This window comes from Bufo bufo, chromosome 2, assembly GCF_905171765.1.
Source record: "Bufo bufo chromosome 2, aBufBuf1.1, whole genome shotgun sequence".
NCBI classification, from domain to species: Eukaryota; Metazoa; Chordata; class Amphibia; order Anura; family Bufonidae; genus Bufo; species Bufo bufo.
This window is the reverse complement of record NC_053390.1, coordinates 307,184,584-307,211,851: the sequence shown is the minus strand read 5'-3', so window position 1 is coordinate 307,211,851 and position 27,268 is coordinate 307,184,584. Positions and strand designations below refer to the sequence as shown.

Sequence of the window (27,268 nt, the reverse complement as noted above, 5' to 3'; positions counted from 1 at the left end):
ATATATAGATGGGATACAGAGATAAGGGTGGAGAGGGAGATAGGAGAACGTTAGGGATATTAGAGGAAATCATTGATGTAATAAATAGAAGGGGTGCAAAGAAAATGGATGAACAAGAATGTGGGAAGACCAGGAGGGGGGTGATTCATGAAGACACCTAATGGGAGTTATTCTGTCCCGACCAGGTTATTTACTAGAAGGGGTTTCAATATGGAGTGCATGAGTATAAATGCCTGTAGTGTTTGAGATGAATGGTGTTATAAAAGATGAGCTCATCATGGGACATAATAGATTGCTGACTGAGAAAAACTGGGCATAACAATAAGTAATAAAAAAAAAGTCAAGACGGGATTGACATAATGGAGATAACTAGAGATGAGCGAATTTTTAAATTCTGAATTTATTTGCAGCGAATTGCGTTAAAAAAAACAGCTATTTACTGGCTGCAAAGAGCTTTATAGTGGTGAGAACACTGTGCCTTACAGTAACACACATAGGGAGTCTGCTTTGGTAGTATATTAAAACTGTGAGTCCGTATGACATGCAGATGACACTTCACTTATTTGGGCAGTCACGGGGCCAAAACTGACCAAATAACACAAGTATGAACTCAGCCTTACAGGTCGATGTTAGCACCAAGAAGAAGCACACTCTTTATACACCGTCGCCAGCTGATTCCACATAGATGTCTACAGAACCTGTTCTATTAACGCGTATACCAGTAGAGCCCCCCCCGGACAGAGTGGAGAGGGTGTCAGCAGTAAGTTTGTGTTGATGTCACAGATTAATTTGCCCTTCCTTTGATCCGTCAAACAATAACCCACAAAAAACGGATCCTGTCTGTTGAGCATACGCCATCACTCGGTCAGCAATTGCTCAATAATCCATCAGTATTGCTAATGACAAAATGGATTGACACATGAATGGATTATTTGCATGTCTTCTGTGTTTTGTACCCACTCCTGCTTTTGGCTACCAAGTCATAAGCCAATTCTGATGGGACCATACAGGCCTTACAGCTGCTACATTACACACGGGATCCATTGTGCGTCTCATTTTTCTTTCCTTCTGACAGATCAGAAGAAAGATCAAATAAATTATGATGTCAGCCAGGCCGAAAGACGAAATAATGGCCCAGTCATGAAGTGGGGAGGATGGGAACAGCATGAGAAGTCCACAGAGTGGACCTATGACATAGTGGAGAGGTGGAAGCAGCATGAGGAGACTACAGAGTAGCCCAATGACAGAGTCTGGAGGTGGCGGCAGCATCAGGAGGCCACAGAGTGGCAGGATGATGAAAGATTGTGGAGGTGGCAGCAGCATGAGGAGGCCACAGAGTAGCATGACAACGAGAGATTGTGGAGGTGTCAGCAGAATGAAGAGGCCACAGAGTGGCACAACGACGAGAGATTATGAAGGTGTCAGCAGCATGAGGAGGCCACAGAGTGGTACGGACAATGAGAGATGTGGAGGTGTCAGCAGCATGAGGAGGCCACAGAGTAGCACAACGACGAGAGATTGTGGAGGTGACAGCAGCATGAGAAGGCCACAGAGTGGCATGACGACGAGAGATTGTGGAGGTGTCAGCAGCATAAGGAGGCCAAAGTAGCACCACAACAAGAGATTGTGGAGGTGGCAGCAGCATCAGGAGGCCACTGAGTGGCACAATGACAAGTCTGGAGTTGGCAGCAGCATGAGGAAGACCACAGAGTGGCCCAATGACAGAGTGTGGAGGTGGCGGCAGCAGCAGCAGCATCAGGAGGAGGCCATAGAGTGGCACAATGACAGAGTCTGGAGGTGGCAGCAGTATGTGGAGGCCACAGAGTGGCACAATGACCGAATCTAGAGGTGGCGGCAACATGAGGAGACCACAGAGTGGCCAATAACAGAGTGTGGAGGTGGAGGCAGCAGCAGCATCAGGAGGAGGCCACAGAGTGCCCCAATGACAGAGTCTGGAGGTGTCGGCAGCAGCATCAGGAGCATACCACAGAGTGGCAAGGTGACATAGTGTGGAGATGGCAGCAGCAGCATCAGGATACTACAGAGTGGCAAGGTGACATAGTGTGGAGTTGGCAGCAGCAGGAGGATACCACAGAGTGGCAAGGTGACATAGTGTGGAGATGGCAGTAGCAGCAGCAGCAGCATCAGGATACCACACAGTGGCAAGGTGACATAGTGTGGAGATGGCAGCAGCAGCATCAGGATACCACACAGTGGCAAGGTGACATAGTGTGAAGATGGCAGCAGCATCAGGAGACCACAGAGTGGCAAGGAGACATAGTGTGGAGATGGCAGCAGCATCAGGATACCACAGAGTGGCAAGGTGACATAGTGTGGAGATGGTGGCAGCATCAGGATACCACAGAGTTGCAAGGTGACACAGTGTGGATATGGCAGAAGCAGCAGCAGGAGATACAACAGAGTGGCAAGGTGACATAGTGTGGAGATGGCAGTAGCAGCAGCAGGATACCACACAGTGGCAAGGTGACATAGTGTGAAGATGGCAGCAGCATTAGGATACCACAGAGTGGCAAGGTGACATAGTGTGGAGATGGTAGCAGCATCAGAATACCACAGAGTTGCAAGGTGATATAGTGTGGATATGGCAGCAGGAGGATACCACAGGTGGCAAGGTGACATAGTGTGGAGCTGGCAGTAGCAGCAGCATCAGGATACCACACAGTGACAATGTGACATAGTTTGGTAGATGGTAGCAGCATCAGGATACACAGAGTGGCAAAGGTGACATAGTGTGGATATGGCAGCCAGCAGCATCCAGATACCGCAGAGTAGCAAGGTGACACAGTGTGGATATTGTAGCAGCAGCAGGAGGAGGATACCACAGAGTGGCAAGGGGACAGAGTGGGGAGATGGCAGCAGCAGGATACCACAGAGTGTCAAGGTGACATAGTGGGAGATGGCAGTAGCAGCATCAGAATACCACACAGTGGCAAGGTGACATAGAGTGGAGATGGCAGTAGCCAGCAGCAGCAGCATCAGGATACCACAGAGTGGCAAGGTGACTTAGTGTGGAGATGGCAGCAGCATCAGGATGCCACAGAGTGGCAAAGTGACATAGGGTGGTATGGCAGCAACAGCAGCAGCCAAACTCTGTAGTTGCGGCCACAAATCCAGTTTGGCTGCCCAGCTAGTCCAGTGGATCTTCAATGTGGATTGGCAGGGTGCTATCCAAGTATGCCACCACCCTGCTGGTTCAGGTCCTGCTCCAGGTCTACCTGCTGTGATGCGTAGTTTCTTGACTATGCGGGTGAAGAAGCTACTCATCCAGCGACTGTAGACTCAGGCTGCTGCTGATGGAGCTGCTCCTGAAACCTCACCCCTCCCCCAGCAGCCATGGCAGTGGAACGTGAGCGCAGAGGGCCCCCCCGGTCAGACCTGTGAGAGGATGGACAATGGCGCAGATAGGCAGCGGCCAACTGACTACATAGGATGTCTCTGTAGTAGTTCAGTTTGTCCTCCCTTTCAGTAGGTGTAAAAAAAGGCTCCCATTCTGGACCGGTAGCGAGGTTTAAAAAGGTGGAGAGCCAGAAGTCATCCCTCCGCCGAATGGTAACAATTTGGCTGTCACTACGCAAGCAAGTGAGCATTGATTGGGCCATTTGGGCAAGTGACTTGGAGGGACTCCCTGCCTCCATCTCCACTGCATACTGCAAAGGTGTGTCTGGGTCACCTGTCTCGTCTTCCTCATCGCCCTCTAGCTCCTCTGGCTGCTCCTACTCCTCCTGTCCTTTCACCTGAGTAGAAAAACCACCCATTTCACTACACATTGTCTGTGCTCCAATGTCCCTCCTCCCCTCTCCTCCCTCTTCCAGTTCAGCCCCCCCACAGGCTCATGTAGCCGTGAGATCTAGGTACCACGTCTCTAGTTCCCTGACCAGCCATTGTTACCACCATCTGTTCCAGTACATGAATGCAGTGGAATGACGTTGTTCATCCCGTAGTCCCGGCGACTGACAAATAATGTGGTGTCCTCAAAACGCGGAGCAAACGGCAGGTGTCACTCATGAGCTGCCACTGGCTAACATCGAAGTTAAAACAGGGGAGTACTCCTATCCGCTTGCATCATCAAGAAATCATAGATGGCCTTTCTCTGTTCATATAGTTGGTCCAACATATGTAGTGTGAAATTCCAACGGGTGGAAACGTTGCATATCAGCCTATGTTGGGGGATGCCGTTCTGCCACTGCAGCTCAAGGAGGGTTGCTTTGCGGTGTATGAGTGGCTGAAGTGCATGCAAAGTTTTCTGCCCATTTTTAGAATGTCTTGCAGATGGGTGGAAGACTTCAGGAACTGCTTAACAACCAGATTGAACAAGTGTGCCATGCAGGTGCATGCTCAGCCCTCCTTGACGCAGCGCCGACACCATGTTCTTCCCGTTGTCGGTCACCATGGTTCAGATTTTGAGTTGTTGGGGAGAAAGCCAGGATTCGATTTCTTGATGAAGGACACAGAGTAGTTCCTCCCCTGTGTGACCTCCGATCGCCCAGGGAAACAGGTGCAAGAACAGCGTGACACGCTGTGCCTGCACATGTGGTATGCTGGAGGGGCACTGTGACTTGTCCCTGCAGTGGAGGCTGAGTACATGGTGGAGGATGAGGAGTCAGAGGCAGATATTGTCGCAGGACCAACGGCGTGACAACGTGGAAGCGGAAGCGGCGTGACCTGGCCAAGTTGCTGGTGTGGCTGTGCAGGAAGTACATTCACCCAGTGGGCCGTAAAGGACATGTACTGTCCCTGACTGTAGTTACAGCTCTACACGTCGGCGCTGCCATGCACTTTGGCAAACACCGACAGGCTCAAAAACTGGCCCACCTTCTGTTCGACATATTTGTGCAGGGCTGGTACTGCCTTTTTTGCAAAGAAATGACAATTTGGGACTCCCCACCTCAGCTCGGCACAAGAAAAGCCATCAGTTCTCTGAAAAGTGCAGAGTCCCCCAATTGGAAAGGGAGGGACTGCAGCACCAGGAACACATTCAGCTTCTGCACCATTGGATGCATGCACGCATACTGCTGTCTCTTGGCAATCGCTTCGGTAATCGATTGCTGACGGAATGACTGACGAGGAGTAGGAGGAGCAGGAGCATCTGGACCAGCAGAAGATGAAAATGACAGACAGCTCCCTTTGGCTGAGGTGGTGGAGCCTTGATTGGCTGAAACCGGGTGCGTGCCACTGGGTGATGCAGAGGTTGCTGCGGTAGGCTGGACCACCACATCAGAGCCACGGTTCTCCAAGGCCACTGTATGGCGATGCTGCATATGTTGATGCAGGGCCGTAGTGCCAACATTGGCACCCTGGCCACGCTTCACCTTCTGCCCACAGATTCTACAGGCGGATTAACAAAAAACTGCCACACTGCCGAATAGGTATTTTTCCCCCAACAGTCCGCACTGACTGACTGCTACTGCCGCTTCCTCCGTGAACCACTGCACCACTACTACCCGGGCAGGTAGGATTCTGCGAGCGGTGGTCTACCCTGGGCACGTTTGGCTCCCGACCTCCCACTGCTGCCACCCTGCTGACTCCCGGCCACCCTATTGACTTGCTGGCTCTGCCGCTGGCTCACAGGCAAGCTGCCACCCTCTTCTCCTGATGATGATAAAGCCCCTTCACCTGACTCCCAAGTGAGATCGGCTTCATCATCATCGAGTACTGTCTGCACGTTATTGATGTCTTCCTTAACTGTGTCTGGGTCAGGAGACTACTTGCCCGCCTAGCGGAGGAAGCGGCGGATGTCTCCTCCAGATCTTGGCTGGGCTGTAGCTGCTGACTGTCCTCTAGTAGCTCGCCCTCGCTGAAAAGTGGAGCCGAGCCAACAGCATATAATACTTCTCTGGGTGAGGGAACAGAAAAGGACAGAGGAAGGTTGAGGACAGGTGAGGGCACAGGGCCTGCTCCCGGGCCATGCCAACTAAGGGTTGTGTCTGACGAACCCACCGACTGTTGGCTGGGGTGTCTGATGTCACTTGGGATGAAGTGGATGAACGAGTTAACCAATCAAGACCCGCTGGGTTGCTGGTCAAGACACGACTGCTAGATCACATCGGGAGCTCAGACCTCTCGCTGCGACTCCTGCTACCACGCCCCCTTACTCTGCTACGACCTCTGCCTGCACCAGAAACATTTATGCCTCTGCCACTCCTCTGTGCATGGCCTGGCACTTCTCTGTCTGACATACTTTTAGCTGAACTAAATAAATTAAAACACCCATAAAAGCGACGAAAATATTTTTCTTTCTGTACTGAAATAGGCCACTAAACGCTTTCAACACATATAACTGCAGAAGTGAACTGAGAATATATTTTTCTTTTTGTACTGAAATAAGCCACTAAACACTTTTACCACATATAACTGCACCAGTGAAGTGCGTATATTTTTTTCTTTCTGTACTGAAATAGGCCACTAAACGCTTTCAACACAAATAACTGCACCAGTGAAGTGCATATATATTTTTCTTTCTGTACTGAAATAGGCCACTAAACGCTTTCAACACATATAACTGCAGAAGTGAACTGAGAATATATTTTTCTTTTTGTACTGAAATAAGTCACTAAACGCTTTTACCACAAATAACTGCACTAGTGAAGTTCGTATGTATTTTTCTTTCTGTACTGAAATAGGCCACTAAATGCTTTCAACCCATATAACTGCAGAAGTGAACTGAGAATATATTTTTCTTTTTGTACTGAAATAAGCCACTAAATGCTTTTACCACAAATAACTACACCAGTGAAGTGCATATATTTTTTCTTTTTGTACTGAAATAGGCCACTAAACGCTTTTACCACAAATAACTACACCAGTAAAGTGCGTATATATTTTTCTTTCTGTACTGAAATAGCCACTAAACGCTTTTGCCACAAATAATGCACCAGTGAAGTGCATATATATTCTTCTTTCTGTATTGTAATAGGCCACTAAACGCTTTTCAACACATTTAACTGCAGAAGTGAACTGAGAATATATTTTTCTTTTTGTACTGAAATAGACCACTAAACGCTTTTACCACAAATAACTGCACCAGTGAAGTGCGTATATATTTTTCTTTCTGTACTGAAATAGGCAACTAAACGCTTTCAACACATACTGTATAACTGCAGAAGTGAACTGAGAATATATTTTTCTTTTTGTGCTGAACTAAGCCACTAAACGCTTTTACCACAAATAACTGCACCAGTGAAGTGCGTATATATTTTTCTTTTTGCACTGAAATATACCACTAAATGCTTTTACCACAAATAACTGCAACAGTGAACTGCGTATATATTTTTCTTTTAGTACTGAAATACATCACTAAATGCTTTCACCGCAAATAACTTCAACAGTGAACTACTTATATATTTTTCTTTTAGCACTGAAATACATCACTAAATGCTTTCACCACAAATAACTGCAACAGTGAACTGCGTATATCTTTTTCTTTTTGTACTGAAATACGCCACTAGATGCTTTCATCACATATAACTGCAGAAGTGAACTGCATATATATTTTTCTTTTTCCACAGATATAAGTCACTAAAGGCTTTTCAACATAGCACTTGCACCCCAAGAACAAATTGCTGGAATGACAGATCTGTATAATGGCTATTTGGATCCCCAAATATACTTTCCCTGCACTTGTAAATCGCTTTTCTAGCACTGTCCCTAGAGCCTTCTGATGTCTTTCCCTGCATTAAGATGCTGTGAAATAATTCCTCCCTATCCTTCCCCTGCACTTATAAATAGTTTTTTGAATTTCTTTGTTCGCAATGAGGTTTTTCCTATTGCTGTCCCTAGAGCCTTCTCTCGTCTGTCCCTGAACTCAGAACGCTAGAAAATGGCAGAATCTAAAATGGATGCCATATTTATAGGGCTGTGACATCACAGGGCTGGCTGGCTGCTAATTGGCTTCATGCATGCATGTCAATCTGGGTGATCCCGCCTTCCCAGAGTTCCTTGCCTCATGTCCTCAGTCCTCACACGTGTAGCTGCCATTTTAGGAAAAATTGCGATTCATTACCACGAAGTGCGAGGAAATTTGCATTTGTTGCAAATTGAATTTTTTCTGAAATTCGGATCAAATTCCACTTCCTCAGCTTCGATTCGCTCATCTCTAGAGATAACGTTAGACTGAATCCAGCAGTACCCACTTCGCTCACCTTCCCTTCTCTCTCACCGCTTATCCCTCTCTTTTTCCATTCTCCTCTCTCTGTCCCTCTCTCTCCTGCAGTGATTTCGCTCTCCGCTTGGCCTCTGTGTTGTCAGATAATGCAGCCTCCTCTTTGCATTCGCTGAACCTGTCACACAACCCCCTGGAAGACCGAGGTAATCCCTCCACTATAGTGCACATGAAATATATTCTGTGTATGTGTATACAGCATAATATATTATTAATACATGGTAAGTCCTATCTTCTTTATGTAGCAAATGAATACTTATAATATAAATGATATGTTCATTGTGGGTAATTGTTTCTGTCGGCAGGAAGCAACCCTATTAAACCAGCCATAATGCCTAGTAGAGCTGACCTTGATTATCCTGTTGTCCTCCAGGGGCAAAACCCAGTAGTGTCATCTTGACTGGACCTGTCAATCAAATGAAGGGAGAGTGCCCAGTGCTGCAGAGAGGAGGAGATAAGGGCACCGAGAGGCTAGGGCCCATCCCTCAGAGCACTTTAAAGGGTTTGTCCCATCAGTAATGTAAAAAATAAAAATCTGATCATATACAGGTGAAACTTGAAAAATTAGAATATCGTGGAAAAGTCCATTTATTTTAGTAATGCAAATTAAAAGGAGTTGCATTAATGCAGCTTAAAATTAGAATTTTGTGAAAAGGTTTAATATTCTAGGCTCAAAGTGTCACACTCTAGTCAGCTAAGGTTTCGTTCACATCACCGTTTCACCGAGAACGGAAAGGAGAAACGGTGATGTGAACGAGGCCTAATTAATCCATATCCCTGAGCAAAAGGGTACTCAAAATTGTGACTTTGGGGTTTCATAAGCTATAAGCCATAATCATCCAAATTATAACAAATAAAGGATTGAAATATCTCGCTTTGCATGTAATGAGTCTGTCTCATATATTAGTTTCACCTTTTAAGTTGCATTACTGAAATAAATGAACTTTGCACAATATTCTAATTTTTCGAGTTTCACCTGTAGTGCCTCTTTCTGACAAAGCTCAAACCAGCCCTGTACCTCACATATATCCAGGCGTCTCCCCATTCAATGCTCCAATTGTTCTACTAGATTTATTTCCAGCTATCACCTTAGGTAGTCTGTCCTTTTAAGGGGGCATGTCCTTGCTGCTGCAACTGGTGGCAGTTGGAGGACAGAGAAATTAGAAAAAGAGCAAACAGAAGGCCACGCTATACAGATAGATTTAATTGAATAACTTAGTAGCTATAATACATTTTTAATTATATGCAATTAAAAAAGTATTCTGATCCAGGTGCTGGTTTGAAAACTGTAGAATGTATTTCATGGGACAACCCCTTTAAGCCCTAATAATTAAAATAAATATTTCTCAGTAACAGTATCATGGATCTGCTAAAGTAAAGTATGATTTTAAAGAACAGAATCAGCCCTGCCAGGCATTATAACGGGTTGATCCTGCTGACAGATGCTCCTTAAAGAGAATCTCAACATAATTACTCCAACCACTAAACTAGTTAACAACCACCTCAAATCCCCTTTTATTTCTTGGGATGCAGAGAGTTTTTTCCATGCCTGTAGTCACCCTTATGAATAGACACTCCTGCTAAAGGACTGCATTACATTGTCCACAACTAACCACAGAATGACTACCTAGGGCAGTGTTGGCGAACCTATGGCACGGGTGCCAGAGGCGGCACTCGGAGCCCTCTCTGTGGGCACCCACACCCTTGAAAAAGTCTTTGGTGTACTAATATGCCTTTGATTTTTCCTGTCCTTCATCAACGCAGTGCGTACTATGAATGGCACAGGCAGTGCATTGAATGTAGGCAGGCTATTATAGCTAAATGATACATGGAAAATATACTATATTGCTATTCAGGTTAAATTGCTGGCTTGGCACTTGGCGATAAATAAGTGGGCTTTGGGTTTCAGTTTGGGCACTCGGTCTCTAAAAGGTTCACCATCACTGGCCTAGGGCATACATACCCTACAGGCAGCCTATGCAGTTGCTTGGGGCCCATACAACGATAGGGGCCAGCTCGAGCTAGACTCCTCTTCCCTTGCTATGGGTTGTGTTAGGCCTCTTCCACACCAGCATTATTGATTTCCGTTGTTCTGCTCCATTATAGGAACAGAACAATGAAAATAACAGAAGATTCGCACATAACTGAAAGGAACAGAGCCTAACAGATCCCATTGGCTATAATGGGATCCATTTGATTTCTGTCCAGGAGTCAGCTTTTTTTAGCTGAGAAAAAAGTCCTACATGCAGGATATTTCTAACTGCTGTTTTTCGTGGAATCTGTGATGGAGGCCCTGAATGGAGCCCACAAAGCAGATGTGAACAAGCCTAACCTGTACATGTCTCCCACTCTCTAAGATCAAAGAAAAAATTGCAAATGAGGTATAGCGAAAGGGGGCAGAAGCTCATGCCATATTTATCTCCTATAATTGGTGGGGAGGGCAAAAAGTTCTGGGCCTTCTATTTTTGGGCGAGGAGCTATAAAGGTCTCTGATGTGTGAAAGCCCTAGTTACATAAAACTTTTTGCTGTTTTCAGGAATCTCTGCTCTCTCCCAGCAATTCCTGTATTTTCATGCTGGACTTAGGAGCCTCAATTTGAGTAAAACAAACATCACCGCGAGAGGTACATTAATGCCTGCCATCTTCCTGCATGTAACTGTGGCACTCTTTTATAATATCTTACCGTGCTTGCCTAAATTGTGTTCTTGTTTGTGAGAAACTGGACGACTGTGGCACTGTGTGTGTGATAACCTGGCATGTGCAATGCTCTACATGTACGTATATTATTGTTGGGCTTTCTTTCTGTAGGAGCACTCTCTCTGTGTCAGTCTCTCTGCCAGAATGCTCTTTTCTCCTCCTCGTTGCACTCACTGACCCTCAGTAAGAACCCTGGACTTCTCGGGAGCGAGGAGACCAATGTGAGACTGACCCCTAACAACACTACCCATATATCAGCATGCATTTATAACCCTCACCTAATTCTTCACTGTCTCTACATCTTATCTGCATGCAGGTCATCCCCTACTACTACCGTATCTAATATCATGTATGCACGCCCTTTAATTCTTACCCATCCTGCTTCAATCTATCACTCACACGCTGTATCATTCTATAAAAGTTGTGCACATCACATCCCCATCCATTACGAATCCCTTACTTGCTGATTTTTATTGTTTCCTTAGCATTTTCATTTACACATGCACCTTTTAGTGGTACTTCTATACCTTATCTGCATCATCTTTTACTAATATATATATCATTCATATTTAGGGAACTGCTGATTAAAGGGGTTCCCTGTGAATTATTTAAAATGGCCACCAGCAACCTGGCCTAGAATGAGAGCAGGACTTGTTGTCTCCACTTGAAAAGTTGCCTAGGAATGAGGGGGCTCACTACACACTAGGCTCTGGTACTTGCATATACTACATATTGGTGAGTTTTCCTGTCAGGCTGCTCAGCCATGATAACATATCACAGGCAGGATCTCATCATTACCATCTTATGTAGAGCAGTATAGTGAAGCCCTGTCCCCCTAGGCAAACAGTCCTGCTCCCCTTCTAGGGCAGGTGGCTAACATTCATTTTAAATCATTCCCAAAGAAGCCCTTTAAGGGGTATTATAGCATATCATGATCAATCAAACATGTCCTACGGGTCACATCCATGGGAGTGCTCTCAAGCTATTACTGCATTTGATGTGGCTTGAGAGGTGGCCATATATACGAAAGTCATCTTTCCATTAAAGTTATCTCATAAGCCCCAACCATATGACCCATATGACATGTCATGAAATGTTAGAATAGACAAAAATAAAGCATGTGAACCTGCCATGTACATCTACAACATACAAGTAACACAGTAAGAAAGACGCAGAATTAAAGGTATCTTCTATCCTGCAAAATGTAGTAAAATAGACATAATGTAGATGTCATATTATAATCAGTAACTAATATTAAAATGCATATTTTCTGAAAACTTAGAAGCAGATGGTTAGATATGTGACTTATTGTAACAGATATAGTCCACGTGTCATATGTTTTATTTTATTATGACGTATAGATATTTTGCTACAGATTGTTTCAGTTCATTTATTTAAGATTTAATACACTACCATTTAGAACAGATGGTGGTAAATTCAGTAGTGTTAGAATAAAGTAGATTCCTTCTGTTAGTAACCCAAAAATATATGTAATACAAATTGTACAACGTGTTGGATATTACTCAAAATCAACAGAGCAAAAACTCGAGAAAAAACGAGAGCTTCATAGCAAATATCAAAGTGAGCACTGTTTTTCCATTCACCACAGAAGGGCCTGGTGTGTCCATATCTATGCCCTGCATGTTCTTTGGAATGATTCTCTGTCCTCTTCTCCTTTTCTTCTGGAGAAGGGATGTTCTGCACAGGTTCTTGCCACTTGATTGCAAAGGAGATGGAACCAACAAGAGCTGAGCATCTGCTCTCTGAAGGCCCCATAGCAAGTACATGGTTTACTTCTATAATATGTACACTCTTAACCCCTCTCGACAATCCATCATACAGGATGGTAGATGTTGAATCTTTAAAGATGGCGCCCATTCAGCTCCTGTTTTAGACAGCAGACACCTGCCGGAAAACCCACTGTTCTTGATCAAAGACAACTCCAATTAAGGATATTTAACTCCTCAGGTGCAGTGCTCATTGTGACCACCAAACCTGAGCAGTCATTTACAGGGAGCAGGGTGCTATCGGTGACCAAAAGCGCCACCCCCTTTTCCCTTCTGTGACAAGGCTTTAAGCAGTAGCCCAGTCTTTTTTAATTGATGGCCTATCCTCAGGATAGGCTATCACTAGCTCGTTAGCAGTGATCCGAAACTCCACACCTGATCAGCTGTTCTGTGTGGCTCATTCGCCGGAAATCGGCGGTGGAACTTCACAGCACTATCAACATTGAGGTGTACAGCGCTGATCACAGCAGTGCTGCTCCCATTCACTAAAATGGAGGTGAGCACTGTCCACTACAATGTTGATGGTGCTCTGTAGCTCCGGCGTCGACTTCCAGCTACGGAGCCAAACAGAACAGCTGATCTGTTGGGGCGCAGGTTGTCAGACCCCCACCAATCTAGCTAAGGGATGGCCAACCCTTTTACTAGGAACACAGCGATTCTCCCATAAACTACAATAGTATACCACTGCAGTCTATGGTATAAGTGATCTAACATTGCATGTTTAAGTTCCCTAGGGATAAAAAAAATATAAAAAGTTATAGGTGCCAGAATACGATGCAAAAAATGCAAAGAAAATGAAAGTATTAAAACATAAAAAGTATGTAAATTTGTTATCATTGTGATCATACTGACTTGCAGATTAAAAGCTAGCAAGTCATTTTTACCACATGGCAAACTCTGTAAAAACAAACCTGAAAAACAATGGCAAAATTACAATCCATTAATATATTTTTTCCAGCTTCTCAATACATTGTATGGAAAATAAAATGATGCCATTAGAACTTACAACTTGTCCTGCAAAAGTGCCTTCATATGGCTATGTGAATGGAAAAATACAAATAGTTATGGCTCTTGGAAGGAAGGGAGTAAAAAACAAAAATGGAAAATAGATGTGGTGGGAAGGGGTTAAATAGAGTAGCGAAATTAAAAGAGTAAGAAGAGAATCGGAATATTGGTCGAATGGGTTAGTCATGCTATAAAAGAAGATGATTGAGGAAGGGGAAAATATTGAGGGTAGGCTACTTAGATGGAACCAATAAGAGGTGAGTAGCATATGGACGATTATTAGGCACAGTCTACAAGGGGAGAATGGACTATGCAGTTGCTGTGAACATGGCTCCAGATGGATGTTGACTAGTCATGAAGTCCAAACACTCAGATGTATAATTTTAGATAATTTAGTTTGCAGTTCATCAAATTTTCTACCAGAGCTAGCATGTGATTGGTCCTAATCTTTTAGTTGATATAGAGTAGAGTCACCTCTAGTGTAGACTGATACATACTGGACATTGGGGTTACCTATTTACATCCACCACTTCATAAGCCATTGTCGTATTATTCTTCCATATTTTACTTCACATTCTTACAAGTACCTATATCTTCTGCAGTTCATCTGTCTTTCTTTTTTCTGCATGATTCCCATTCTAAATATTTTTCTATATATGCCATTGAAATTCAGTCTTCTCCAATCCTTGCAATAATCGCTCAGAAGACACATATTACAAATTACATTTTTCATCTTTGGTCCCATTGCTTATAACCACTAAATCTCTATTTTCTAGGCACTTTATACTTTTCTGTCTCACCCAAATTCGTTGGTTTATTTGGATCTCTCAGGAACAGACTGTGCTGTGGACACTGTAAGGGAATGAAGGCAATATATAAAGAATGCAAGTGTGGGAGCAGTGTATGGGATATCAGCAGTGCATGATTGGGGTTGTATAAGACAACTGTTTGGACAGAGTTAAGTGCTTCATATCAGTTGTATAGAGGAATGAATGTAAAACGCTTAAAGTGGTTTTCAAAGAGTTCAATATTGATGACCTGTTCTCAGGATAGTCCATCAATATCAGCTCGGTGTGGGCATCCAGCTCCCGGCATTGTCTAAAGAGGCTGCAGAGCTCCGGTGAGTGCTGTGGCCTCTTTCTAGGCCATCATGGTCATCAGTCACATGGCCTATGTGCAGCTAAGTCCCATTCAAGAGAATGTGACTGTGCTCCAATATCAAGCACAGCCACTATACAATGTACGGCATTGTGTTTGGTAAGCTATTAGGAGTCTGCAGCGACCACCAAAGCACCGTGGCCTCTTCAAACAGCTGATCAGCAGGGGAGGCGGGTGCCAGATCCACAACTGATCAGATATTGATGGCTTATCCTGAGGACAGGTCATCAATGTTGAACTCCCAGAAAACCCATTTGAAATGAGTGAAGAATATTTCAGCTGTCTTTTCTCTTCCTTCAGATTTTTGGTGCATTAGCTCTTGGTTGTTGCTCTTGTCTCTCACATCTTGACCTTTCTAAGAATTCTCTTTCACATCGGTGAGTGTCCTAGGCTTTTTTTAGAATCTCATAGAATACTATTAGTGAATCATAGATAAGGCTATTATGCTATATTTGAGTATGATGTGGTTCTCAATCCATTTCATTTGATGAAGTCTCAGAGTTGTCATCCAAAGACAAATTTGTGAAATTCAATTCTTTGTAGATATTACATTCAATGCAGTACATTTTGTTTTATTTCACCAGCTATAAATGTGACTTTCAGTAGCGAAATATGCAACATAATGTACAATTTTGTTTCCTTTCTAACAGAAGAACACCAGAGACACTGCCGTCTGTGGAGAAATTTTTTGGCAGCTCATTGTCACTGTCCAATGTATCATTAAGTGGAACCAAAGTGCCCCCAGAACTCTTGAGGTGAGAAACTAAGATTCCCTGTTTTGGCAACCCACTACTCCAATAGATAAGATACACTAGGACAGTAGTGGCGAACCTATGGCACGGAAGCCAGAGGCAGCACTCAGAGCTAGAGATGGCAAGTTCGCAGTGTTCGCCCGCGAACACATGCGATCTGCCATCTTAACTGACAAGTCCGGCGAGGCACAGGTAAGTCCTTACCTGTGCCTGTGCGCGAGCCGGTCTGAAATGAATTGCGGTCTCCGGGAGCAGGCCGTTCCGAGAATAGCCTCTCTCTGTGGGCACCTGCACCCCTTCCATTAGGGGAAACTAACTAGAAGAGTGGGGAACATTGAATATTGAAATCTCTTTGCAACTTTTCAAATCTCCCACCAAAAAATAGTTCCCTTCCTCCAGTATCAAGTTTAGCAGGCGGTAGCAGATTTGTTTTTTGAAGTTTGTACATGGCAGCCAGAGGTGTTAAATGTGACAGAAAGATGAGGAGAAGTGTACCTTTTTAACTCAGGTGGAGGTTGCCCGTTTGCTCCTCTATCGCTGGTATAGGCCCAGCCTGCCTGGCTCCATCATGCTGGGATAAAATGGAGGCAATCAGCCATTTGGTGAATGAACCTTCTCTTCAGCTGAAATCACACCTAGTCTATCTTTATACAAACCGGATTCCAAAAAAGTTGGGACACTATACAAATCGTGAATAAAAACTGAATGCAATGATGTGGAGGTGCCAACTTCTAATATTTCATTCAGAATAGAACATAAATCACGGAACAAAAGTTTAAACTGAGAAAATGTACCATTTTAAGGGAAAAATATGTTGAATCAGAATTTCATGGTGTCAACAAATCCCCAAAAAGTTGGGACAAGGCCATTTTCACCACTGTGTGGCATCTCCCCTTCTTCTTACAACACTCAACAGACGTCTGGGGACCGAGGAGACCAGTTTCTCAAGTTTAGAAATAGGAATGCTCTCCCATTCTTGTCTAATACAGGCCTCTAACTGTTCAATCGTCTTGGGCCTTCTTTGTTGCACCTTCCTCTTTATGATGCGCCAAATGTTCTCTATAGGTGAAAGATCTGGACTGCAGACTGGCCATTTCAGTACCCGGATCCTTCTCCTACGCAGCCATGATGTTGTGATTGATGCAGAATGTGGTCTGGCATTATCTTGTTGAAAAATGCAGGGTCTTCCCTGAAAGACATGACGTCTGGATGGGAGCATATGTTGTTCTAGAACCTGAATATATTTTTCTGCATTGATGGTGCCTTTCCAGACATGCAAGCTGCCCATGCCACACGCACTCATGCAACCCTATACCATCAGAGATGCAGGCTTCTGAACTGAGCGTTGATAACAACTTGGGTTGTCCTTGTCCTCTTTGGTCCGGATGACATGGCGTCCCAGATTTCCAAAAAGAACTTTGAATTGTGACTCGTCTGACCACAGAACAGTCTTCCATTTTGCCACACTCCATTTTAAATGATCCCTGGCCCAGTGAAAACGCCTGAGCTTGTGGATCTTGCTTAGAAATGGCTTCTTCTTTGCACTGTAGAGTTTCAGCTGGCAACGGCGGATGGCACGGTGGATTGTGTTCACTGACAATGGTTTCTGGAAGTATTCCTGAGCCCATTCTGTGATTTCCTTTACAGTAGCTTTCCTGTTTGTGGTGCAGTGTCGTTTAAAGGCCCGGAGATCACGGGCATCCAGTATGGTTTTATGGCCTTGACCCTTACGCACAGAGATTGTTCCAGATTCTCTGAATCTTCGGATGATGTTATGCACAGTTGATGATGATAGATGCAAAGTCTTTGCAATTTTTCGCTGGGTAACACCTTTCTGATATTGCTCCACTATCTTTCTGCGCAACATTGTGGGAATTGGTGATCCTCTACCCATCTTGGCTTCTGAGAGACACTGCCACTCTGAGAAGCTCTTTTTATACCCAATCATGTTGCCAATTGACCTAATTAGTGTTAATTGGTCTTCCAGCTCTTCGTTATGCTCAAATTTACTTTTTCCAGCCTCTTATTGCTGCTTGTCCCAACTTTTTTGGAATTTGTTGACACCGTGAAAATTGGAATCACCGTATTTTTCCTTTAAAATGATACATTTACTCGGATTAAAGTTTGATCTGTCATCTACGTTCTATTACAATTAAAATATGGACATTTGCCATCTCCACATCATTGCATTCAGTTTTTATTCACAATTTGTTTAGTGTCCCAACTTTTTTGGAATCCGTTTTGTACTATGGATACACCGAACATATAATTTTATTAAGTTCATAATATTATTAAACATATTTACACATTAGATGGCAATCTTAGGTAGCAATCTCTATGGGCTCTTCCATAAATATGCAACTTGGATTCATCTGGACCTGAATGTTTCATTCAGAGGGGAGAGAGTAATAAACTACTAGCAGACACCTTAAAAGCTCAGAGAAGATACTGTTTGTCATTGAAGACACACATTGGTGTAAGGAGACTTATTTTCAGGCAGTGCTCCATGGAAAGGAGTATGTAAATTAGCACATACCAGCCAAACCAAAATCATTAATCTGCAGACAGCACTGCTTCAGGGTTCTCGCCCCTCATCAGTAAAGAGTAGGTACTGATTGGTTGGAGAAGATGCCATAGATTGTGCTCTTGGGGGGGTGGCTGTTTCTCATTGTCAAGACATAGTAGTGTATGGAGACTTATTTTCCAGGCAATGGTCCATGGGAAAAAGTATGCAAATTACTCATACCAGTCAAACCGAAAAACAAAAGAATGAGCACTTTGAAATATAACATTCCAAATCCTTTGTGGAATTTTACTATCATGGGACTGTTGGGATGCCCATATACATTAACTGACAAAATTAACTTTAATATATATCGTCATTTTTGCCCAGTGAATATTTTTCAAATAAGATCTTCATATCTTCTTCTTTATATCAATTCTGGATGTTGTCTTGCAAAAAGTTTAATTATTGTAAGAATAAGAATTATTTTCGGGGATTGGTGTGCTAAATCTATTTTCTTAACGCAGAGCCATGCTTCAGGGGCTGTGTTCCAACACTCACCTGCAGGATGTTCATATTGACTTAAGCAGTTGTGAGGTAAGTGTCAGTGTGTCAAATTGTTCTAGAATACCTAAGTGTGAGTGACTCAAATAGTTACATATAGAATACCTAACAAAGTTTGTTGACCATGCCACACACAAGGGGAAATAATCACAGCAGTAAAGTTCCTATAGGCAAAGTTAACCACCAGAAGTACATGAGCTGTATATAGCTGAAAATGTGGAAAAAAAAGGCAGACATGACTAGATGATTAAAAATTTAAGCGAATGAGTTTAAAACAAAATGGTGTACAAACTTTTCGCTGACTTGACATTACAAAATTTCACAGCATATAATATATTCTATACATATTGTATAAATTACACATGCCTATTATATAGTGCTGAGTGTAGTTTTAAATGCGGTAAGGACCATCCAAGGGAGACAACAGTCCCCATATTTAATTGGGACTTCTTTATTTTCAACTCCATGTATAATGTTCTGTTTTTGAAAAGTTAAGAATCAATACTAGTCCTTGAGTCTTTGACCTTGGAAAAGCTGTTTACCATCACTGACATTTCTACATGGAGTTTTCAGAAGTTTTTCAGACTCTTGCATGGCTAATATGTCCAGTTATTCAGTGTATTTCCCACTTAGGACTCTGAAAGTAACCCACCTGGAAGCTGTACATCAAGTCACATTGATTGGCATCCATATTTTTCCAAGAAACCATTTGAATAGAAATAGTTATGCTTTATTTTTTTTATTTTTTTACAAGGACATGGCATTTATGTTAGTTTTGCTCTACTTGTAGCTGCGGTCTGCAGGTGCACAGATATTACAGGAACTTTTCCCTCCAATCAGCAGTGTTGGGAGCCTGAACATATCTGATAATGGTGAGAATCATATGCTGTGATGTCACTTTTAAAGGGAATGTATCATTAGAAAATGATCTATTGTTTAAATCCATCATTATCTACCCTCATCTACATTGAAATTGCAACACCAAGAAGGACAAGCTGTAAGTTATGTAAATCGAGGAGGTAGCAGGTGTCAATAAGATCTGCAGATGATCCAATTTTTAAGCAAGTAGATCTAGTCTTTGGCATGTGTGAGGGGCATAAAAGCCAGACTAAAATCAAAGCTTTTTTTAGCCACATGAAAACTAAAAAATCGGATCAAGTTGTGTGGGATGATTGTGCGATGCCTCCTGTTTGTCGACCTGCAAGTTATCACCACTTGTCGCAAACTGAGAGGAACAGAAACCTTGAACCAAGAAACCTTGGTTTATCACTTCTTCAGATCACTACACGCCTAGGCTGAGATGTCATCAATGATCAATGTTGCATGTCCCGATGGATGGGAGAACAATGATGAACTGAAATGACAGCAAGAGATAAATAGAGACAAACCTCTGCACGGATGGATCGTCCTATAATTAAATATTGTGTGTAGTGAGCCTTTCTGTACTGCAATTGTCTAGGGCAAACAGTGTCTACACAAACCAGAAGGCATTTGCACAACACTGGGCTACAAACCAGACGTTCAACTACAGGTTTTCCATTGACCTCACAACAAAGTCCTCAAAGGCCATCATGGTTCTCTGCAAGAAAGCAATGGAGGCTGGAATGGAAATCTATCCTTCTATACTATTCATCAACAAATCCCACTTTTGTCTCAGACGCCATGAGAGCCAGGGATTGGTCTGGAAACGAAATGGGCAACGTCATGAAGAGGCCTTCACAAGGGTACCACACACTTGTTCTACTCCCGGGATTATGGTGAGGGGTGACAATAGCCAGATCCCTTTAATCTTCACATGAGGAACACTAACAGCACGGCATTACTTTTATTTGGTCATTAAACCAGTGGTACGGTCATTTCTCCAAAGTGTCTGAGGAGCTGTTTTTCAACAGGATATCACCAGCCCGCATGTTGCTCATGCTACTGTGAGCAGGTTGCGTGGCCTAAACGTGCTATCATGCCCTGTCTCCCATTGAGCACATTTAGAATGTCAATGGTCGGCAAAAAGGAAGCTGCTACCAGGGGATATTGATGATTTGCATGCCCAAGTGCATTTAGCATGGCAGAACATTCCTCAGACCACCATTAACCTCATAGATAGCATGCCAAGGTGTGTAAGTGCATGTACTTCTGCATGTCGCACTCGATACTGAATATATTGAGATATTTTTTAATATTTTGGTTGAGATTTATCTAAACTGCTGTAAAGGAAACTGGCTTAGTTGTCCATAGCAATCAGATTTCTCCTTTCTTACTTTTTAGAGCTTCTTTGGAAAATGAAAGGTGGACTCTGATTGTTTGCTATGCGCAACTAAACTAGTTTTCCTTTGTACCAGTTTTGATAAATCTTCCCCTATGTTTCCATTTTTTATTATTGACATATATGTTAATCCTGTCATTTCCATAATTTCATGAGTTTCCCTTCTTGGTGTTGCAATTTCAATGTTGAGGACACTATGTTTTAAAAAAATCACAAAATCTTGCATTTTGACACTAGTCACTAAACTCTCAATAGACAAAAAATTCCTTTTTTGTAAAGATCACTTCATCAATCATCTCAATAACATCACAGACCCCTTAGTGACCAGCCAGGAAGAAAACCTTTTTGCATCACCACTTCCCAAGACCTATAACTTTTAAAATTTTCTTTCTATGGAGTTGTGCAAGGGTTTGATTTTAGCGGGACGACTTGTAGTTTTCATTGGTATCATTTTTGGACAAATTCCACTTTTTGATCACTTGTTATTAAGTTTTTTTGGTGGGGACTAAAAATTAATAAAGAATTCTGCAAAAAAATATTTCGACGTTCACCGTAGAGGATCATTTACATGATATTTGTGTAGTGTGGGTCGTTATGGATGCGGTGATACCAAACATGTGGGGGAGATCTTATTTTTGCTATTTTTTTCATTGAAAAGCACATTTTCAATGGAATCAAAACTATTAATTTTTTTATCTAAATTTTTATATTTTTTTTTTACTTTTTTTTTTACCACTTAATAGTCCCGCAAGGGGACTATAACAGGCACTCTTTTGATTGCTTTTAAAATACAATGCACAATCCCTATAGTGCATTGCATTTTAATGTCAATGCTATATTAACATTGACCAGCAGGCTGTGCCAGAGAGACACTCTGGAAAACAACCAAGGCTGGCTTGGGGCCTATAGCAGACCCCTGCCAGTCTTTACACACATCGGCACCCCGCGATCGCATTTGCAGGTTAGAAGGTATGTTACACACAGGTGGCTTCAGCACTAAGTAGGACTGACAATTGAAGACAGACTGTCTTTAGTAATGCTCAGCTACAGCTTTACTAAGAAGGCTTTTTACACCATGTTTTCTTGTGCAAATGAGCATCTATCCCAAATAAAGTATATTACAAGAATGTTTAGCATCCTCGTCCCTACTCAAGGGTAAAAATAATTTGAGACAACAGTTACAAGTATTCCTAACAATTAATATCTTGGTGAGAGATTCCCTTTGGATGATGGTCTCAGGTACCCCCATTCTCCCTGCACAGAGACCTCTGCACAGTTCATAGAGCATGCTCACAAGTTAATAAGTCATTACCAGACACTATGGTCCATGTGGCTACTGTAAAGCAAATCTTTCTGCTGTTTATCATAATCATATACAGAAAATAGAACACAAAAACCTCTGCAATGAGAAAATAAAAACAGAAAAGAATATGGATAAGTTTCAGTATCTGGTTTTAAGCAGTAAAATAAAATGTAGGTGATATGTTCCCTTTAACGGTCTGTGTTTTTCACTAGTTCTTATCTTTAACTTTGATTTGTTTATTGTGTTTTATTAGGATTAGACTCTCATTTACTCTCCCTTGTCCCTGCTTTGGGCAGAAGTAGGCATCTCAAACATCTTTCGATTGGCAGAAACTTCTCAGTTAAGTCACGGTGAGAGTTTATTATACAATGCTGGGTATAATGCCTGGGTTTTTACAAGATTTTATCTGTGCAGTGAATTCCAATTAAAGGATTTGCCTCATCTTGCCATTACTATGATGAGATTTGAGACAGTCTCGGCAACCAGCCGGCTGGGAAACAGTGGAGCATGCTGGCGCTCTCTGTTTCAGTAGCTCCCATTGCTGTGCATGGGAGCTATGGAAACAGCCCGGGACAGCAAGCTATGCTATTACTAGTGATGAGCGAAGTGGGCTTCGGATCCTAGATCCAAAGTTGCTTCGGTCAAAACTTAGTTTTGAATACTGTACGGAGATTCGTCTCCGTACGGTATTCAAATGTTTGGGCTTTGGCGAGTTGAAATGAGTTGTCACCGAAGTCTTCGACGTTCGATTTTTAAAATTGAAAATCATTTTAAAACAGGAATCCGAAGTCAGCTTTGGTACTAGCTGGTATCTTGGTACCGAAGCTGACTTGGGAACTAAGTTTTAAAATGGTTTTGAATTTGAAAAATCGCGAAGTTATTCACCAAAGTCTTACCTGAGCCTTTACATTTTAATGCTGTACAGAGACGGATCACCGTACAGCATTAAAACAAAGTTTTTAGCAAATCAACTTTGGATCTTAGATCAGAAGCTCTATTCACTCATCCCTAGCTATTACCCTAATTCTGAAACAGGATAGCTTGCTGTCATATGCTGTTTCCGTATCTTCTATGCACCAGAATGAGAACTACTGAAACAGGAAGTGCTGGCTTGCTCCCCTGTTTGCCGGTCAGCTGGTGGATGGGACTGTGTCTCATCTCGCCTTAGTACCGGCAAGATGAGACAACCCCTGAAAAAGGAAGACTAAAACTGATTGAAAAAAGTTCATACGCAAAATAAAAGCTTACTTGGTAAGACTACTTTCACATATGCAGTAAAGGTATTCAGCAGGCTGTTCCGGAAGAGGAACAGCCTGCCATAGTTCACCTTATCAGGAAAAGCCAGATAGAGCCATACACTTGGATCCAGCAGGGATTCGACCAATTTCCGGCATGAGCAAAAACTGGTGCATGCACTGGTTTTTGTCCAGCCAAAAACAGGTGCTCATGTCGGAAACCATTATACCCAATGAGGTCTGGTGGTTCATGGCATTTTCCGGCTAGACCAGATCTGCTGAACTCATTGGCTGTTCCTCTGCTGGAACAGCCTACAGGTACCTTTCCGCAGATGTAAAGTAGCCATTTGTTAGTCTGCAATGGCTTGTACAAAACACAGTCTAACAATCCTGCACAGAAAAGGGGACATTGAGACCTTCTTGGTTACAATGTATTGGTAAAAACTGGAGAATGTATGATTAAAGGGGGGAGTTTTTGTTTTCCTAATATCAATTATAGTCACATCAGTAGGAGGAGATACATGCCTTGCACCATATTTATTATGTCTAGATGCTTTTTGCATCTGGTTTGACAAGGAAACGTTTCATAATGGGAAAAGGGAGAGGCTTAAAGGGATTCTGTGATGAGATTTTAGCCCTATAAGGTATACATATGACCATGTCTGTACTAATAACATGAATCCTAAACTGGCCTTATTAAACCTGCTTGTGGCTCTATTAGCATGCGCACTTCGCTCAACGAAGCCGCTGCCAGGAGTCCGCGGCACATCAGGCTGAGCATAGTGCGCAGGCGCCAGATCTGGCAGAGGCGGCGCTGAGGTGAGGAGAGCGGCGATTAAGACTGGGAAGGAGGCGCTGGGCACCAGACGGCCAGGCACCCTGTATTAACTGACGTCCCCTTGGGCACCTTAGGTAGGTGATTGACCGGTTAAAAAAAAACTGTTTTTTGGGCTAATAGAGCCACAAGCAGGTTTAATAAGGCCAGTTTAGGATTCATGTTATTAGTACGGACATGGGCATATGTTTAGCTTATAGGGCTAAAATCTCATGACAGAATCCCTTTAATAGGCATCATGCGCAAAAGTTTTTGAAAAATTTTAGAGTATTATTTTGACACAAATAGAGCCAACCAATAGGTGGTATGAAGTTAGCTAAAACTGTCTAATAGTGCACCAAATTTATCATCCAGCATGAGCTACTTTGATAAATTTTGCACATCTTTACACTGTCTAGTTGTAAAGCTGTCCATACACATTACGCTACTTTCACACTAGCGTTTTTTTTGCGGCTCTTTCATGGATTTGCAAAAACGCTTCTGTTACAATAATACAACTGCATGCATCCGTCATGAACGGGCCCGGATGTATTATGTCTTATATAGCCATGACGGATCCATTGAAAGTCAATGGGAGATGGATCCATTTTCTATTGTGTCAGAGAAAACGGATCCATCCCCATTGACTTACATTGTGTGTCAGGACGTATCCGTCTTGCTCTGCACCACATCACGGACAGAAAAATGCTGCTTGCAGCATTATTCTATCCACGATGGGAGCGCAACCAAATGGAACGGAATGCATTTTGGTGCATTCCATTTTGTTCAGTTTCGTTTTGTCCCCATTGACAATGAATGGGGACAAAACTGAAGCGCTTTCATTCGCTATTGAGATCCTATGACAGATCTCAATAGCGGAATTGAAAATGCTAATGTGAAAGTAGCCTTAGATGTATGTAGGACAAACCTGCCTACCATCTTATATGTATGGGGACCTCCTGACTTACCTCTGACAGCAGACGTTCCCCCGACTAAGCATTGGTTGGTCAGATTTCAACTGCCTGATCATTTTGTTCTCAAGCTCCATCCCCTCTCCTTGCTTGTTTGGCCAAGTTGAGCAGGCGTGTGTATGAGGGAATTAGGGGTTACAGCAGTTGGCTAAACAAGCATTTGGCTGATAGCTAACTTATGTGTATGGTCGGCTTAAGTTTGCAATGTCTACCCGATCGTTCGCGTAGTCTATGTTTAAGATGGAGAGAAGACGGGAGATATGTGTGGATAAAATATAGAAGACTGCTTCTCTACCATTATTCAAATGATTGCCTTGACATCACATTGGGACATATGGGACAGTTGTCAGTTCTGCCAGTTAACACATTTATAACACAGTGGGGATCACTTACTGAAATCTGGCATTTCAAACACCAGTTTTAGTAATAAGTCAGCTGGAGTAAGGTGTGACTAACTTATGTAGAGGTGAAGCCCTGTGATGTCCATGCGCCAGGAACTTATGTAGAGGTGAAGCTCTGTGATGTCCATGCGCCAGGAATGTATGTAGAGGTGAAGCCCTGTGATGTCCATGCGCCAGGAACTGAAACTTACACATAGATTTCGTTATAGTTTACTCCAGTTTTTTTAGAATAAATAATTGTTATTGCAATGTTTGCAGTGACCACACCCCTTGTGCTGGGCTCCACCCACTTAAAAAAAGTGGTCTGGGCAATGGAAAAAGGCAAAAAGATACAAAGCTTTGTGCAAAATGCACAAAAATTGTGATTTGGTCATGCCAGAAAACTGGTGTACAGCCTTTGTAAATGACCCCACTATGGTATTAGGCAAGAGCAGGGATGTTTTGGGGAATTTTGCCATTAAAGGATAAAGAAACTTAAACCTACTAAACTACTATATTACAAGCTGTAGTGTGTTATCAAACTAAAAATGGAACAGAAAAATGACAAATAGATTCCACATGGGAACCTGTCACTAGGGCATAGTGAGGTTGTTAATGCTTCTGTATCTTCTGCACTTCTACAAGAAAACACTGCAGTTATTACTGAAAGACTCTTTTAATCTCTGACATTCCACATAGGGTCCTAGAGGAGATTCTTCAAAGAATCGTGAATGTCCTTCAGGATGAAGACTGTGTGAGTACCACTGATATAACCACAGAGGTGTATTACAGATAAATTGCTAGAATAATTCCCTGGGGGTTTTAAAAATTGTCTTGGGTTTACATCTATTAGTTTGATTCTCTCATCCTATTTAAAGGGATTGTCTGGTTTCAGGAGGAAACCAGACAATCCCCAGGATCTGCCTTAATTAAAGAACAGGTAAGTGCTTACCTCATGGATCCTGTGCCCCTTCTCCAGTTCTCTGGCCAGGCTCTATTTACTTGGCTGTGGCAGTGATGCTATGTCGACAATACGTGACCACTGCAGCCGGTTACTGGCCTCGTCGGGTGCACCACGTAGGCTAATGATTGGCTGCATCTTCACATGTCGTTGACATGACCTCTATGCTGCAACCAGGGGTGTATCAAGAAAAGGCTTGATATTTGAACAGCCCCCGCCCTTACTGCAATCCCACTCCTGCAGATAGTTAAGACTGCCAGCTGTTTTTATGTTTTTCACTGAGCTCTACAAAAGACATAATGACCTTATTCTGGGGATCGTTATGATTACAGAAATGCCAAATTTATATGCTTCTTAGGCCTCTAATAAAAAAAACTTTTCTTATATTTCTGTCTACATTGGTGTGAGGGCTTTTTTTTGCAGGGCATGCTGTAATTTTTATTGGTACCTTTTTGGGGTACATATGTCTTTTTGATAAATTTTTATAAACATTTTTTAGGGTGGGATATGACCAAAAAATAGTGAATTGTGCATTTTTATATCTTTACAACATTCACCGTGCAGAAAAAAATATTTGTTTATTTTAATACGGCATTTTGAGACGTGGCAATACCTATTATGTTAATTTTTTAAGTAAAATTGGGAAAGGGAGTGATTTTAATTGTAGGGGCTCCAATCTAACTGATCAGATGCCACAGT

The 27,268-nt window shown here is 42.7% G+C and overlaps 1 protein-coding gene across 1 annotated transcript in view; it reads left to right on the top strand.

Annotated features, from left to right (window-relative positions):
* Positions 1–27,268, top strand: part of CARMIL3 (capping protein regulator and myosin 1 linker 3) — a 145,062-nt gene that overhangs the window by 32,152 nt on the left and 85,642 nt on the right. The window contains 10 exon segments of the mRNA XM_040416884.1: positions 8,231–8,325; positions 10,716–10,802; positions 10,988–11,097; positions 14,445–14,522; positions 15,127–15,203; positions 15,477–15,581; positions 18,609–18,678; positions 19,436–19,517; positions 22,462–22,558; positions 26,308–26,362. Coding sequence (XP_040272818.1) covers positions 8,231–8,325; positions 10,716–10,802; positions 10,988–11,097; positions 14,445–14,522; positions 15,127–15,203; positions 15,477–15,581; positions 18,609–18,678; positions 19,436–19,517; positions 22,462–22,558; positions 26,308–26,362 — 856 coding nt within the window.